Source organism: Cynoglossus semilaevis, chromosome Z (genome assembly GCF_000523025.1).
Source record: "Cynoglossus semilaevis isolate Cse_v1.0 chromosome Z, Cse_v1.0, whole genome shotgun sequence".
Taxonomy (NCBI): domain Eukaryota; kingdom Metazoa; phylum Chordata; class Actinopteri; order Pleuronectiformes; family Cynoglossidae; genus Cynoglossus; species Cynoglossus semilaevis.
Window position 1 is genome coordinate 2,071,513 of NC_024328.1, and position 16,404 is coordinate 2,087,916.

A 16,404-nucleotide genomic window follows, 5' to 3' on the forward strand; every position below is an offset into this window, starting at 1 on the left:
CAGGCTTCACCTCCTGGGCAAGATCAAATCCTGGTTAGGGCGGTTGGTTCCTTCCAGTGGACTCACCAACGTTCAATTATGACTTAATTCTTTGGATAATAATGTACTCTAAACTACGGTATTATACAATGTTGTTTGGAAATTTTAGGAACTCAGCATGGTCCTTCATTCCACATGGTTTATTGCAGGGGGGTCCAGACTTTTTCGACTTGGGAGCTACTTTTCAAATGACTGGGGTAAAGTGATCTGCCTACATTGAAAACTATAAATATATATTCACTACTTTGATTAAATGGCTGTAGTTGTATGGCACAATATCGTCTGACTCAATACTTCTATGGTCCTTACTTTAGCTCTGGTGATTAGCATCTTAAAATAGAATTACATTTATCATTTGTTTTTGTTGTTGTTGTCGTTTGTTTGTTTGTTTCTTTAAATGTAATTGCTCAGGATCTACCAGATCTACCTCCCTTTGAGTGAATCCGATCTACTTATTGGGCACCCCTGGTTTACTGAATGCGGCATATCTGACATTTTCACTTTACACCAGTTGGTGGCAGAAGAACAAGAATTATGTTGTTTTCAGTAAAAACAAGAGAAGAAAAAGCAGTTCTTTCAGTCGTCAGATTCTTGCAGGTTGGTAGTTAATGTTTTCCTTAATTTGCTAAATATTTCACAAGACGTTTGTTTACACAGGTTAATCACTGCTCAACAATTTTCTACATCTATGCTGGTGAAATGACGTTAGAGTCCAATGACGTAAACAGTATTTAGGGATAATGGTTGAACAGCAGAGGTAGGCCACGGTTTGTTGATGTACTTGTGACACAGCTTTGAAAAATCATAATGACGAACACTGATAATATGTTAAGGTTATTGTGACGCAACATTGAATAACACCTATCCTTTTCCGCAGAAAGACACTGCTTGTTCGTGTTATCAGTGTTGCTAAGCTAAGTCCACACACACCAAACTCTGTAGAAAACGGCATGAGTTTAATATCAGTTGTTAGTTTTTCTTTAAATGTTTGACTTGACAATATGACAAGAAAGCTAGAGACGCTATTGAATTTAATGTTTGTAATTCGGCGGTCAAGTAAGACTATAAATATAAGACTTATACGTGGTTGCTGTTGCACAAAAACGAGGAACTTAGTTAAGTAGGCTCAGGAAACGCTTAGTGAGGTACCAGTAGCGAAAGCAGAAGTATTTATTCATTTTATTTTAAAGAGTCATGGATGTCAGTGGTTTTTGTTGTCTCTTTAGTTGTGCACTTAAATCTAGCATCCATTTAAATCTGGCTAAAAACACATACAGTAGTTGGCTCTTGGGTCTGTCATAGAACCTTCCACTGTAAAAAACAAACTGATAAAAGAGAATCCAAACATTTTTGTTGTTATACTATAAGCAAAGTTTGATAGGGTTTTTTTTAGGGACTGTTAAAAGTTTGTTGTGTCCTTGTCAGCACTGAGAGTATTGTGTTTGGTAGCTGCTTAGCCTTAAACTGAATTTGCCATTTCTTAAGGTCCTATGTTATTAAATTTAAGTTTCTTTGTTTGTATTTTTTAAGTGCTACAGGCTCTCACTATGGCTCAGAACCAGGTGATCCTGCAGTTTTGTTTTGCCACTTTTGGCGACACCATGCTGCAAAAGATGAACATGCTCCGACACCAGAGACGCTTCTGTGACGTCACTGTGCGCATCAACCAGCTGAAGTTCCCTGGTCACAAAGTGGTGTTTGCCGCTGGCTCGTCTTTCTTGAGAGATCAGTTCATCCTGCAGCAGGACTCTGGGGAAGTGCAGATCTCCTTGATCCAGCAGGCAGAGGTTGGAAAACAGCTGCTGTTGTCATGCTACACTGGCCAGCTGGAGTTTCCAGAGCTGGAGCTGGTACATTATCTAACTGTGGCCAGCTTCCTTCAAATGGGTCACATCGTTGCACAGTGCACTGAAGCTCTTAGTAAGTTCATCGGGCCTCAGGCTCCTCGACAGTTGCCTTTGGATGTGGGTATTAAGAGTGTGGAGGGTTCATCTTCTCAGGCCCAGAAGGAGCAAGAAAGCTTTCATGACAAAAGTTCTGATAATGACATAGATGCTGACTGTGATGACAAAGTTGACGGTGTTGTGTTTATGCAACCCAAGTCCCCTCCCCAGATCTTAGGCAAAAACTCAAAGCACAATAGAACGAATGGTGACATTACAATTGTAAAGGTAGAATCAGTATCTGACACAGTAAAAAACTCCACTGCTGGCCCACCTGCTGCTCTGAGCTCCCCGGAGCCACAGCATTCCCTCATCAACTCCACAGTAGACAGTCGCAGCAGTGAAATGACAGTTCCATCCGGCATCACTGAATACCCGCTCAGTCCACCCCCTCGATCGCCTCCCTCGGAAAAGCACAGCACCCACCAGCGAAACTACGACAAGCCCCTACAGTGGTACCACCAGTGTCCAAAGTGTGCCAGGGTATTTCGACAACTTGAGAATTATGCCAACCACCTGAAGATGCACAAGCTCTTTATGTGTCTTCTATGTGGAAAGACTTTCACACAGAAGGGCAATCTGCATCGACACATGCGCGTCCATGCCGGCATCAAGCCTTTCCAATGTAAAATTTGTGGTAAGACATTCACCCAGAAATGTTCCTTACAGGATCACCTTAACCTGCACAGCGGGGACAAACCACACCGCTGCAACTACTGTGACATGGTGTTTGCACACAAGCCAGTTCTTCGAAAGCACCTCAAACAGATCCACGGGAAGAACAGCTTTGACAATGCAAATGAAGGCAACCTGCACGACGGAGGGCTTGATTTCGTTTTTAGTCGAATGTGAAACCCCTGGATTTTTTTTTACTTTTGGTGTGTTCAATAGAATAATTTTAATGAAAGATGGATCCTTTTTTCTAGGATGGGATATTTTCTCAGATGGGTTATCAGAAATCTAAGAGAGGAGAGCCGAATGGTTATTTAAATACATGACACATTTTACAGCTAAATACTGTTACCTTTACCTTATTGCTGTGGACTGTTTACCTTTAGCTAGTAGGTCATACTTTCTCAATTTTCTGGTAGCAGAATTGAGAAGCCTCTGTTGCTGGTTTGGTATTTAGTCTCATGAACCAGGTCATATCCTGCGTCTGTATGTTTGTAAAGGTGCGTTAGATTTTATCCACTCTGTTTCCCAAACGAAGGCCCTAAATGCATGTTTCATATGTCACACTACTTGCTCTACAGGTGTTGTTGTAGTCCTTTCCCAAAAAAACTAAATAAGCTAAAAAGAAAAAAAAAACTTTCTGTTCATCAGTTTTAGAAAACAAAGAAATACAGACTTGTGTGAGACCCACAATTCCAACATTTTTAGATCCAATAATCATCAGATTTTTTTTAACAGTGTCTTAATTGACACTCACTTTTTCTTTGTTTTTTGTTTTGTTTTTTGTACCTGAACCCTGTAAAAATATTGAGCTCACTTCATAATTGTAGTGGGAAAGACGTGAACTTAAAAGGAAAGAGAATGTCAAGTGAAGATGCTTTCATGTTTAAATCTTTGACATATTATGCACTTTATCCATCCAGCCGGGTCGCGGGGGCAACAGTCTGAGCAGGGACACCCAGACTTCCCTCTCTCTCAACACTTCCTCCAGCTCTTCTTCAGGCCAGCCGAGCAACGTAGTCGCTCCAGCGTGTCCTAGGTCTTCCTCTAGGTCTCCTCCCAGAGGGACAGGACCTGAGCACCTCCCGAGGGAGGCGTCCAGGGGGCATGCGATGTAAATGCCCAAGCCACCTCAGCTGACTCCTCTCGATGTGGAGGAGCAGCGGCTCTACTTCGAGCTCCTCTTGTGTGACAGAGCTCCACCCTGCAGAGAAAGCTCATTTCAGCCGCTTGTATCCTGGATCTCGTTCTTTCGGTCATGACCCAAAGCTCATGACCATAGGTGAGGGTAGGAACGTAGATCGACCGGTAAATCGAGAGCTTTGCCTTTAGGCTCAGCTCCTTCTTCACCACAACGGACCGATACAGCGACCGCATTACTGCGGCCGCTGCACCGATCCGCCTGTCAATCTCACGCTCCATCCTACCCTCACTCGTGAACAAGACCCCAAGATACTTAAACTCCTCCACCTGAGGCAGGACTTCATCCCCGACCCGAAGGGTGCATACCACCTTTTTCCGGTCGAGAACCATGGCCTCGGACTTAGAGGTGCTAATTCTCATCCCAGCTGCTTTACACTCTACTGCAAACCGCCCCAGTGCATGCTGCAGGTCCTGGTTTGAAGAAGCCAACAAGACCACATCATCTGCAAAAAGCAGAGATGAAATCCGGTGGCTACCGAACTGGACCCCACCCGACACCTGGCTGTGCCTAGAAATTCTGTCTATAAAAATAACAGAACCGGTGACAAAGGGCAGCCGTGCCGTAGTCCAACATGCATTGGGAACAGGTCCAACTTACTGCCGGCAATGCGAACCAAGCTCCTACTCCGATGGTACAGGAACCAGACACCTTAGAAGAGGGCCCCCGACCCCATACTCTCAGAGCACCCCCCACAGAATACCACGAGGGATACGGGCCTTTTCCAAGTCCACAAAACACATGTGGACCGGTTGGGCAAACTCCCATGAACCCTCAAGCACCCTGTGGAGGGTATAGAGCTGGTCCAGTGTTCCATGACCAGGACGAAAACTGCATTGTTCCTCTTAAATCTGAGGTTCGACTATCGGCCGGACTCTCCTCTCCAGTACCCTGGAATAGACTTTTCCCGGGAGGCTGAGGAGTGTGATCCCCCGATAGTTGGAACACACCCTCCGGTCCCCTTTTTTGAAAAGAGGCACCACCACCCCGGTCTTCCAGTCCAGAGGTAATGCCATGCGATGCTGCAGAGACGTGTCAACCAAGACAGCCCCACAACATCCAGAGACTTGAGGTACTCAGGGTGGATCTTATCCACCCCCAGCGCCTTTCCACCGAGCAGCTTTTTGACTGCCTCCCTCTGCAGAAGGCATGTCAGTGGGATTGAGGAGATCCTCGAAATATTCCACCAGCTGTAAACGGCAGTGGTGGGAAACTGCTTCCCCTTCCTGAGGCGCCGGATGGTTTGCCAGAATTTTTTTAAGTCCGACCGGTAGTTCTCCTCCATCGCCTCCCCGAACTTTTCCCAGACCCGAGTTTTTGCTTCCGCGACTACCCGAGCCGCAGTCCGCTTGGCCTGTCTGCACCTGTCGGCTGCCTCAGGAGTCCCACGAACCAACCAGGCTCAGTAGGACTCCTTCTTAAGCTTGACGACTTCCCTTACCTCCGGTGTCCACCACCGGGTTCGGGGATTGCCACCACGACAGGCACCGGAGACCTTACGGCCGCAGCTTCGGACAGCTGCGCCAACAATGGAAGTGGAGAACATAGTCCACTCAGACTCGATGTCTCCAGCCTCCCTCAAAGCTCTCACAGAGGTGGGAGTTGAAGGCCCCCTTCACCAGGGATTCCGCCAGACGTTCCCAACAGACCCTCACGATACGTTTGGGTCTGCCAGGTCTATCCAGCTTTGCCCCCCGTAAGCGGAGCCAACTCACCACCAGGTGGTGATCAGTTGACAGCACAGCCCCTCTCTTCACCCTAGTGTCCAATACATATGGCCGGATGTCAGATGACACGACTACAAAGTCGATCATTGACCTCCGGCCTAGGGTGTCCTGGTGCCAAGTGCACTGATGGACACCCTTATGTTTTTTAACATGGTGTTTGTTATGGACAAACTGTGACTAGCACAGAAGTCCAATAACAAAACACCACTCGGATTTAGATCGGGGAGGCCGTTCTTCCCAATCACGCCCCTCCAGGTGTCTCCGCCCATAATCACCACCCAAATCACAAGGCACCGGCCCCTTGTGGGCCTTCCTGCGGGCTAACGCCGCTTGTTCGGGCTGAGCCCGGCCAGGTCCCGTGAGCAAGGACCCGGCCACCAGGCACTCGCCTGCGAGCACCAACCCCGGGCCTTGCTCCAGAGTGGGGAATCTCTTTGATTTAATCATTTTCTTCATCAAGGGGGGGTTGAACCACTATTTATCTGATCCGTCGCCGAGGACCTGTTTGCCTTGGGAGACCTTACCAGGGGCATTAAGCCCCCAGCAACATACAGTAGCTCCTAGGTTCATTCGGATACTCAAACCCCTCCACCACATTAAGGTTGCGATTCAAGGAGGGGATTATGCACTTTAATACAAGGTAAAAAACATATTCTATTTAAACTAAGCCAGTGCACAGACAGGAGGGGGTCACATACACAGTCCTAATACCTGGCTCTCTCCAAGGTAAATATTAGGTTATTACTGTTCTCTGACAAGGATTCATATGAAAACAGTTAAGGTTTCATAGTACTTATAGTATGTTGAATATACGGTATCAATGGTCGTACCCTCAGAAGTAATAGGAAAAAAATTAGGAAAATATTTTGGATCCCATTGACAGCAATTGTTGACTTGTTTTATTAAACTTGGTTTCAAAGATTACCCTTGGGGGTGTTGGTACTTTATACAGTTCGTTGTAGATGCCTTCATTTCATACTTGAAAAATCAGCACTGAAGACAAATTAAGACTGTTTCAGGATTAGTATTTGTTAACGTGTTGTGTCTTAGAAAAGAAAATATATTACACATATCCCTTCGTATATTGTGTGTGGTGTCTGTCTTATCTGTATAAATATGACACAATAGACTTCATAAACAGGAAAATAAAACTGAAAAAAGGCGATGTATAAACAGTTTTATTCTAAGCTGAACTGTGCTAGTAACAAAGAGGATGCCAAAGTGTCTGTGAATTAATGTTCTTTTATACAGATTCTATATCTGAGGTACTTTTGGATCAAAGTGACATTGTATCTTTTTCCGTGTTGAAGAAAATTAACAGAACATAAACTAACCATGGTCTTGGTTTCATGCTCTTCATGTTTCATTTTATCTAATATTGTCTAGACATTAGTTTGGCACTTGCCCTGGAGGTGAAAGTCTGCCTTTTTGTTCATTGATTACAACAGTTGATTTATTATCAGATGTATAATACTCGTGTAGCATTATATAGCCTATACATATTTACGTTTTTTTAATGTTTAGTATATTATATAGATATGTAGACAAGAGGACTAGCCATATGAAGTATTGTAATTTTTTTGGTAGCTGTGGGAGGAAGATGAGCCTTTCTTTCTTTTTTTCTCTCTTTTATAATTTTATCTTTTTAGGTTATACATTTACTAGAGGGTTAGTCCTCCGAGCCGCACGGTGGCAGCATCACTTTGAACACAAGAATCCGAAGCTTGACAGTCAGGTCAGACTGATTACAGCAAAACAACGGCAGCTATCCCACAATTGCTAGTTTAAAACTGACATAACTAGTGTTTAAAGTATCATTACTATCGTCTAAACGTCATACCAATTTATTAAGCTGGATTTCCGAACGTGGTCCATGTTGCAAGAAACGTGTAGTTAGCGGCGTTAGCGGCTAAAGTCGCTGTCTTTCAAAAGACAGTTTTCATCAGTTTTCATCGATGAGGAAAAAACACTGTTCTAAAGAGCGAGCAGACTGTATGGGGTCAAGACATAACAGAATGACAGGTGAGTCAACGCCATATAATGACTAAACAATTCAGATGTATTGTAATTACTGCGTCACCATTTTGTGATTATAATTAACAATAAATCCACCGCACTCCATAGATGATGACGTTCGGCTGGATGTTCCGATCATTCGGCAGCTGTCACACTGGGACTGTGGCTTGGCCTGCTCCAAGATGGTCCTCAAGTAAGGCATCTTTTTTCTTTTTTCTTTCTTTTTTTTTAAGATATGATGATATTTAAGAGGTTAAATCATGTACTCTGCTCCAGGTGTTTCTTTGAGCCTGGTTGTTAACGTTGTACTTCCAGTTCAGAGCATGTTGTTAGCCTATTCAGCTACGTCTTTACCCCTGCCCAGAAAGACAGGGCACTGCAACTATGTTTCATTAGCACATAGACATCACTGTCACTGAAAATGTCCCTCTTGCAGCACATATAAAGTTGTCCATCACTGTCCCGAATACTAAAGTGTTTTGAATTATTAAATTATAGATATTTTAAACAGCCTTGGGCAAATGCTGAAAATGTAAAGGTAAACAGTACCGCTTATGAAATACAGTATAATAAGCCATCATCACACTGTTACATATATTGCTCTGTATTTACTAGTGAGTGAGGCTCAGTCTGTCTCTCACCTGCAGGTATCTTCATCCAGTCCACGATGAGGAGTTCCAGAGAGCATGCTGGGATCTTCAGCTGACAGAGAGTGTGTGGACTATCGATCTAGCCTACCTCATGTGTCATCTAGGAATCAAACACTGCTTTTGCACACAGACTCTAGGTGTGGATAAGGGTTTCAGGAATCAGGTAGGTACCAGAGTTGTCAGTACTTCTTTTTCCAGTTTTGAATCTCTCTCTCTGACAGTGTCTGTTGTGTCTGTGTTTTCAGTCTTTTTATAAGAAACACTTTGACACAGAAGAAGACAGAGTTAATGAGCTCTTCTTGAATGCTGACAGCAAAGGCGTGGTGTTGAAAAAATGGTGAGTATTCTGTTGTTTACCATTTGTTTGGATATGCTTATTTTGAATTGACCCAAATTGAAAGGACCTGTTAAATGTGTCAATGGTTTTCTGTCTCTGCAGTTCAGTCACTGTTGAGGAAATCCAGTCTCATCTGGAACAGGGCCACGTTGCCATAGTGCTAGTGAACGCTGTCATCTTGACGTGTGAGCTGTGCTCTTCACCAGTCAAATACTGCTGCTTCATGCCCGCCGGTCAGAAGTGTTTCTGCAGGAAGCCGGACTACCAGGGTCACTTTGTGGTTGTATGTGGCTTTAACAGGAAAACAAGTAGCATTTTCTACAACAATCCTGCCTATTCTGATAGTAAGTAACTCTAGATGTTCTCTCTCTACCCTCCAAAAGCACTGTAGAGCCGATCTGTTTCTGATGTATTTATATATTTTGTCTTTGTTTTAGGGGTGTGCTGCACCAGTGTTGGTAACTTTGAGGAGGCTCGATGTAGTTATGGCACAGACGAAGACATCCTGTTTGTCTATAAGGACAGTTGATGGATACATACGTTGGGTTTATTCTGCTTCTCATAATATTGCTGCTGCTGCTGCAGCTGTCCTGTCTTAGAGCCTTGATCTTAGCCTGGAGTCAGGAGGTGTCTGCTGCCCTGCTCTCCAGAAAAGAAAAACCTATGGAGGAATCTTCACACTCATTCCCTCTTGTACAGTCCAACCTTTGTGTTCATGACAGAATTGAGGATGTATTGTTGTTTTTGTTTCTTCACACAAACAGGACGTTAGAATGGTTTTTAAAAACACTAATATGTTAAAGTTTAAAAACTGCATTTCCATATTAATAGACTATAATATCTGAAACTGTGAGAAAAGGAGTTTTGACACGTGTAGTAAATGAAACATAAGCTTCAGGACCTTTGATAGGAACTGTCAGGAGATGATATCTATTTTGTATAAGGAGTGACGTCAGTCCCCAAAGGTGAAGCTGCTCTCAACTCTACCAGAAAAAATAGGGATTTTACTACATAGATGTTTCAAAATTGTGCAATTACATCAACTCTTTGATTGAGATCAAAATCTTGAGGTCGAGATAATGGATTTTAAAAACTTGAGATTTGGTTAAGATTAATTTGGAGAGTAATAATAAATAATAAAAAATGACTTTAAGCAGCAAATACTCTATGGGAATGATAAAGAAAAGCAAACTTTCCCCCGTAAGGAAGTCGTACCGTAAGAAATTTCAAATTCTACCTTTAATCAGAAGGTTCTGAGAGTAAAAAGGGAAAATTCAGAGAAAATTCTAAATTCTCATTGAGTTATAAAAATCTCAGAGGAGTGAAAGCTGGAACTTCAAGTAAAAAAGGTCAGAAGTATAACTTCAGTTTCATAAGTCTCAGGTTTTGGGTTATACGACGTGTTTAGCTGCCCATTCATCAGCTGTGCCACTGCTACTGTGGATGGACCTACAATCATAATCACCTCATACTGTACTTTAATTTTCTCTGTTGTGATTAATGTTTCAATGCAGTGAAATATCAGATTTATTTGGAGTTTCTCAGGTTTCTATGGCCCTGACACAGTTACACAACCGGTTTGTGTAGAAAGTGATAAGACACAACTGAAAGGCCTCGACTTACAATTTCTGAAGTGACGCTGATGATTGTAAAGTTCCAGTTTGATAGAAGTGCGGGAAAGAACAATAGACTACTTAACAATGGTTCTGATTCCAAAGAAAAGTCCTAGAACAAGACTTGAGTATTATCATCAAAATGGAAAGAAGAATACATGAAGTTTAACCAGTGTGATAGGATTATGCACTCTGACTTGAACCATCAGACTCTTTGTCTCTGTGTCTTTGAATCAAGTCCTCAAGGTTTTTGAGTTTTTTGTTTTAATCTATGTCAAAGTTAAAAGAAGAAGAAGCTCTAGTCCAGTGAGAGTAATCCTGCCAATAAAAAACTGTTGTACAAGTCACCAAACCTGTTTAGACTTGAGTCAGAGTCAGTGTGGAAAGTTCAAGTTCCAAGTCATATCCCGGTCCAGTGGTTGTTTTCTTTCTCAGATTCTGAATCACAGAAAAAAAGTTGTCCATGTTGTGTACCCAGTTTACTTCAAGTTCAAGGAATGAAATACATACACAATGAAATATACGTTGATGAGATTCAATTGTGAGAGTGCCTGAAGTCCCCGGACATTCAAGGCATGGTCCAAGTTGAATCTGTGGTTTTTTGTTTTTGAGTTCTGTGCAAATCACTGTTCACGTCCTAATGAGGTCCACTTGGCTGTTAACTGTAATTAAGAATTTAGTGAATTTTGAAGTTTCTGCTGTAAGCAGTGAAAACTGGGGTGTCATCTCACTCCTGTGAACAATGTCAGGTTATCATTTTCAGTTATTTGTAATACCATTTAATGTCTGTATGATGTATATACATATTTTGCACTAAAGTTTTCATACCAGAGTTTTTATGTTGAAAAATTTAATTGTGAAAATAAATCTTATGGAAGTGGTTTCTTCTTCTTTAGGGTGAAAAGGAATGGCACATTTAAAGTTTTTTTTTTTAATGAAATATAGAACTGCGATTATTGTGTTACAAATAAACAGTTTAAATTGTTATCATTTGTTCAGTGTTGTTATTGGTTTATGTGGGATTCAAATAGTCTTGTTTTTATTGCAAGAAAATAAAACTGGCACTCATGTATCTCTTACCAAATCAACACGTTTAATACTATAATAGTCAGTAGAGAGAAAACAGTGTTGGTGGATCTTCTACTCCTCCTTCACTATGTTGGGCTTGAAGTCACGTTGTACAGCTTTGCTCAGTTCCTCTGCATATTCAGCATATCTGCCAGTCATCTGCACACAGATATAACAGTGGTACCAGTTAGGTTTCACACGTCAGCTAACTTTTGGCTAGAAGACGCTAACTTTAAATTGCCAACCAGATGATTTTCAGTCTCTGTCTTTTGACAGTTCCAGAGTAGACGTACTGTAGGTTCATCACTAGGGTAATTCTGTGTCCATCATTTATCTATCATTTACATAATTTTACCCTGGTTGCGGTTAAAATAAATTTAAGATATTTTTAATGAACATTTTGTGGTAAAATTTAGTTTTCTTGCTATGTTTATATCATCTTCATTTTTATCATGGTGAGTCAGATTTTTTACAAGGATTATTTTGGTCTTACAGAAGATGCTACTACATCATGTGTTGGTTAGATAGTTTACACTATGATGTTTCAGGACTGTTGAACTTTGCTAAATGTGAGGTTTACCTTAAAACTCCATATATCACTGATTTGTCGGTTGAGGTTAAGGTCCATTTCCACCACCAACAGTCCATCACGTGTTCTAGAGAGGCCCGGAGTGCGGCTGCCATCAGGAGCAGCCACGTAACTGGATCCATAGAAGTGTCCAAAGTCGTTACGAGCTGCAAAAGTCAGTAAAGCAGACTTTAATATTACAGAAGTTTAAAAATAACCATCAAGACTTCACTGTGTGTAAGAACCCATAATTAAATCATACACTATTATGTTAATGAGCTGTGAAGCTCTGTAATAATTCAGGGCTATATTTCATGATTTCTTCAGGTGCAACTTTATGTGGTTCTTTTTACAACCATTACTTATAACATATTCACAGTTTCTTTTGATTCATGTTTCATTTTTTGGGTAAATAACAGCAACTTTTCTGAATAAAAGAAAAGGCATACCTTTCTTTCCATCACCTGAGGTGAATTCATTTTTAAAAGTCTCCTGAAGAAAAAGAAAAACAAATGACTGATAGGGTAGGAACACAGTTTTTAAACCTGGTGTCATCAGCTGTGAATACAGTTTTTCCCCAGTTTGTGTCAGACTTCACTCACCGTTCCCACTCGGTTGATGGCACATGTAAAGCAGTGGTTTGCTATGGCTGCATTTCTGGCTTCTATTGGCCACATGGGCTCACTGTAGAAAATAATAATAATGACCACTGAGCAATAACAGATTTGAAATATTAAAGTAGTTCTAATTATGGTTTCCTAGGAGACACCATTTTGGTTAACTAATTATAATTCGAATTTAGGACACTTATGAACGCTAAGCTAATTCTGGCAAACACATGAATTACACACCCTATATCATCCCTTTATTGAATAAAAGCCACATGAAGTTAAATTCAAGAAAAAAGTTCCGACTAATTTCTGAGTTTGACTCTTGTGTTAATTAAAAAAGAATATACCTAAACATTTACCTGAGCGCTCCAACAGTGGCTGAGGGATTGAAGATGATCTCGGCTCCGTTAATGCTGTACATGAACCAGTTCAGAGGGTGGTGGCGACCATAGCAGATGTTCACGGCGATTTTGCCGAACACCGTCTGGAATACTGTGTGGCCAGTGTCGCCCTCCATATAATATGTGGACTGTAAATGGTGTAAGGTAAATATGGTAGTGAGAACTTTTCTATGACAAAGTGAATTCTTTTCCAACACTTTTCTGTTAACCTGCAGCTACATATGTTGCTATAATGTTGTAAGTATTTACTTATAGCTTCATTAACTGAAGATTGTTTTTGTTCCACCTTTAGCGGACCTTAAGTTTAAGTTTATTTTTTAATACCTTTAAGGTATATTTTTTCGTTTTGTTTGTTTTTTTCTTTGTCTGTAAGTGTGTTATTTCAAGCTAACACTTCCTGCTTTTTTCTCAATTTTGGATGTAAAAAATGTTTTGAAACCATTCTTTGTATTTTATGCTAACTTTACAAATGCTAACCTCTAGTATCTTTGAGTTAGTTTTTACTATTTTCTGTTTTAGGTCTTCACTTTAGTTTAGCAATAGTTGTGGTTTCCTCTTTCCTCAACTGTGGTCAACTACAACGTGTGCAAATTGTAAATTCTAGATTTTAAGATATTTTATTTTGCCAATAAGTTTTTTTTTTACTACACTTTTTTTTCTTTAAGTTAAAGTCTGTGTTCAATGACTAAAATGTCTACATCACTACATCACTCAGGTACAAGATGTAAAAGAAGCTATGCTATGTATCCAAACACACCAACCTCATTAAAGTCCCCAATCCTGGGAATGTGATTCTTCCGGGTCTTTCCAAGCACATTCCCAGAGTTAGAGATGACCACTGCCGTGTTCCATATAGTGTTGTGCAGCTTTTCTCGCTCCAGGATTGGAGAAACAATGACCATGTTGTATTTTTTGGCCAGCTGATAAGAGAAGTGTAGAGTTTTTAAGACTTGCAGAAAATCAAAGCAATCAGACTTGTAGTTCTCTGAAACTCACCTCTTGGCAGAAGCGTGTGGTGTTTCCTTCTTCAGCTGATTCAGCAAATTCTGTCCATGGTGCTTTTTCACGTGTGCAAAAAGCAAAAGGCATGGCTGTAACAGAGGAGAGTCAAGTAGTTTGGTGTGGCTTTTACAGTAAACCTGATGAAAGCAGTCCACATTCAAATGTGGGATCCTTTAAGTAGACCACATGAAGCAGTTAGAAGACAGTGTCGTTAAGAACTCACTCCAGGTCTCCTGCAAGCAGATGATGTTCACATCACACATGGCTGCCACTTCGACCATTTGACCGACCCGTTGGTGTATGGCATTAATCTGTGGTATGGACGTTCAGGAGTTTTAGAATGAAACAAACCAATGTGGGCTGCACAATTTGGTTTATTTGATAACCAGAATCCTGACCTGGTCCAGGATGGGAGCATATGTGGGCAGGACAATGTGGTTCTGTATGAGTCCCACTCTGATCTTCCTGGGTAGCCTCAGTTGTTCCGGAGCAGCTTCAAACCCATAACCTTTCAGCTCGAAGTTACATTCTTTGGCAGTTTCTATAGCCTCTTCCGGCAAAAGCAGCTTACTGTGCCACATATAGTACATTTTGAACATGTAAGATAACACTGATTCATACATTGTTGTTATTTGGCTATTAATTTACTTTTTACTTTTTTGCTATTGATTTTTAGCTTTGCTAGGGCATTTTGTCCTGTGTCCCAACTCACTGACCCTGTATCATGTATGTGAGACTTCTGCTTTATTTTGTAGCCCACATCAGCAGAAAATGAAAAAGACAGATTTCCCTTTTTGTTGAGTCTTGTCAGTGAGCGATTCTTCCTCAGGACAGGTAACTGAGTTGGTTAGCCAAAAATCACACACTGAACACAACAATAACTGACTCAGAATAAACAGTGACATTGAATAAGAATAGCTTTGGTTGAGACCCAGAGCCCACATTTTCATGTGGACCACTGGATACAAGATGTGGGCCAAAATGGCTGACCATTTATCAAAGCATGTCGACCAAGTTGTCTGTCTGTCTATCTGTCTGTCTGTCTGTTTTCTTGCAGCCTTTTGTCACATCAAGTCACATTGGTGGATTAACCACTATAGCTGCAGTGCCACTGTTACTATCGCTGGGGAAAACTTGTACTTTGACCACATGTGAACCTCGAACTCACCAACGTGCGTCAGACTGTCCAGCGTACTTTGGATTCGGTGTTCGTTCTGTACATATGCATTTAATCTTATCACATGAAGTATCGCATTAACGTCGATGCAACAATTATTTGACACTGTTTATGACGTCTCAGCTTTTCTCCTCTATGAATCTTGCGTTGCTCAGTTTCATTTTGCATAACTTCCCTTTGCAGACGTTTGGCAAAGTTGTTTAAGTAGTTTTGTTTTGTTTTGTTTTTTGGTCTTAACATTAGAAATGTTTATATATTTGACATATCCGGACTTACGTTATCTCCTTTCCGAACAGAATACGCTTCACCTCACTGAGCTGTGCTTCAGGTACATGTCGCTCCAAAATCTCCTCCAGAGACTCGAACTCACCACCTGCAGACATTGCTTTGGTCAATCACTATCCTCCCGGTCTGTTGCCGTCTGTTTTTCTCTGTCTGTCTGTCTTTAAGTCCAGACTTCATAACGTCGAAACCACGCCCCTGCCTTCAGGTCAGCGTGTAGTCATATTTGTCTAACTTCCACTAGGAGGCGCGTTTTGCACTGTAATCACGAATGTAAAAAAATTATTTCGTTAAAAATGACATTGATTTAGGCCAGAGATAACGTCAATTCAGCGTACTGAAGAAGTTCACAAGATCACAAGAGTTTTCATTTCCACATTAAAAACACAATAAAAACGCCAATTTTAATATAGCTATATTAATGACTATCACATTTTTGACGTGGGCATTAGTATGACTTATTTAGATTTTTTTTGCCACCCTAATTATGATGCATTCATTAAATAGCTCAATATAAAATTCTCTGATGAGCCACGTTATAAAGGATAGACAGTTATTACCGGCCAGCGCCACCAGGAGGCTCTTGAGTCCCGGTTCACCTACGTGAGCCTCAGTGCGAAGTTCGAGAAATTACCACGTTCAAATTGGTGTATTTGCTTAAGTGTGGAGTTACATAAAATACAAGGAGTGAATAACTAATATTATTAATTATATATTTATTATCTGTAGTAATTAACTACGTAACACGATATAGAAGCAGCTTTATTTTTTAGATATTTCTGTGTGTGTTTGGAAATAAAACCCGTAACACTTGATAAGATTTGGTAGATGAAGTCCTGTTCTGCCGTTAGTGTTCATCACCTTTGAAAAACTTTTTTTTAAAATTATATGTAGGCTACCTAAAATGCTAAAGGTGTTTCTACGGAAGGTTCCGTTTCCCCTGAACTCTAAAAACAACAGATTTTTCTCTCTCGCTCGTGTGTGTGTTTATGCTTCACTCGAGTCCATGCGGCTCCTCCTCTTTGTGCTGACGAAAAGCCAAAACAGCACAGGAGTTCAGTGTGACACTAAACACAGAGGGAGAGGAGCAGGAGAAA

The 16,404-nt window shown here is 41.2% G+C and overlaps 3 protein-coding genes across 5 annotated transcripts; 2 read left to right on the forward strand and 1 right to left on the reverse strand.

Moving 5' to 3' along the window:
• Positions 1-75: 75 nt before the first annotated feature.
• zbtb26 (zinc finger and BTB domain containing 26) lies at positions 76-3,525 on the forward strand. Of its 3 annotated transcripts, none has more exons than XM_025053165.1 (3): positions 76-236; positions 451-636; positions 917-3,525. In XM_025053165.1, exon 3 carries the CDS (start codon positions 1,587-1,589, stop codon positions 2,832-2,834), a length of 1,248 nt encoding a protein of 415 aa, XP_024908933.1. In that variant the 5' UTR covers positions 76-236; positions 451-636; positions 917-1,586; the 3' UTR covers positions 2,835-3,525. The 3 variants fall into 3 exon arrangements, with proteins under 3 accessions (XP_024908933.1, XP_008333933.1, XP_024908934.1); XM_008335711.2 differs by having other exon boundaries at positions 1,570-3,525; XM_025053166.1 differs by lacking the exons at positions 76-236; positions 451-636 and adding an exon at positions 670-796.
• A 2,313-nt stretch (positions 3,526-5,838) lies between these two features.
• On the forward strand, positions 5,839-10,651 carry gucd1 (guanylyl cyclase domain containing 1). Its single transcript, XM_008335710.3, has 6 exons — positions 5,839-7,604; positions 7,707-7,791; positions 8,246-8,411; positions 8,494-8,585; positions 8,688-8,929; positions 9,023-10,651. Exons 1-6 carry the CDS (start codon positions 7,538-7,540, stop codon positions 9,112-9,114), a joined length of 744 nt encoding a protein of 247 aa, XP_008333932.1. The 5' UTR covers positions 5,839-7,537; the 3' UTR covers positions 9,115-10,651.
• A 617-nt stretch (positions 10,652-11,268) lies between these two features.
• upb1 (ureidopropionase, beta) lies at positions 11,269-15,473 on the reverse strand. The gene is made up of 10 exons (XM_008335708.3): positions 15,302-15,473; positions 14,247-14,418; positions 14,072-14,159; positions 13,843-13,937; positions 13,608-13,766; positions 12,805-12,974; positions 12,437-12,518; positions 12,284-12,326; positions 11,847-12,001; positions 11,269-11,425 (listed from the first exon to the last, which is right to left on the reverse strand). The coding sequence occupies exons 1-10, from the start codon at positions 15,406-15,408 to the stop codon at positions 11,339-11,341; spliced, it is 1,158 nt and encodes a 385-aa protein (XP_008333930.1). The 5' UTR covers positions 15,409-15,473; the 3' UTR covers positions 11,269-11,338.
• Between the last annotated feature and the right edge of the window lie 931 nt (positions 15,474-16,404).

Bases quoted from the DNA above. Each gene is read 5' to 3' on its own strand.
- zbtb26 (XM_025053165.1), top strand. From the start codon at position 1,587: ATGGCTCAGAACCAGGTGATCCTGCAGTTTTGTTTTGCCACTTTTGGC.
- gucd1 (XM_008335710.3), top strand. From the start codon at position 7,538: ATGAGGAAAAAACACTGTTCTAAAGAGCGAGCAGACTGTATGGGGTCA. The intron at 8,586-8,687 runs GTGAGTATTCTG...CTGTCTCTGCAG, and splicing joins GGCGTGGTGTTGAAAAAATG to TTCAGTCACTGTTGAGGAAA. The intron at 8,930-9,022 runs GTAAGTAACTCT...TCTTTGTTTTAG, and splicing joins CAATCCTGCCTATTCTGATA to GGGTGTGCTGCACCAGTGTT.
- upb1 (XM_008335708.3), bottom strand. From the start codon at position 15,408: ATGTCTGCAGGTGGTGAGTTCGAGTCTCTGGAGGAGATTTTGGAGCGA. The intron at 13,767-13,842 runs GTGAGTTTCAGA...TTCTCTTATCAG, and splicing joins CCACACGCTTCTGCCAAGAG to CTGGCCAAAAAATACAACAT. The intron at 11,426-11,846 runs GTAAACCTCACA...ATCTGTGTGCAG, and splicing joins GTGATATATGGAGTTTTAAG to ATGACTGGCAGATATGCTGA.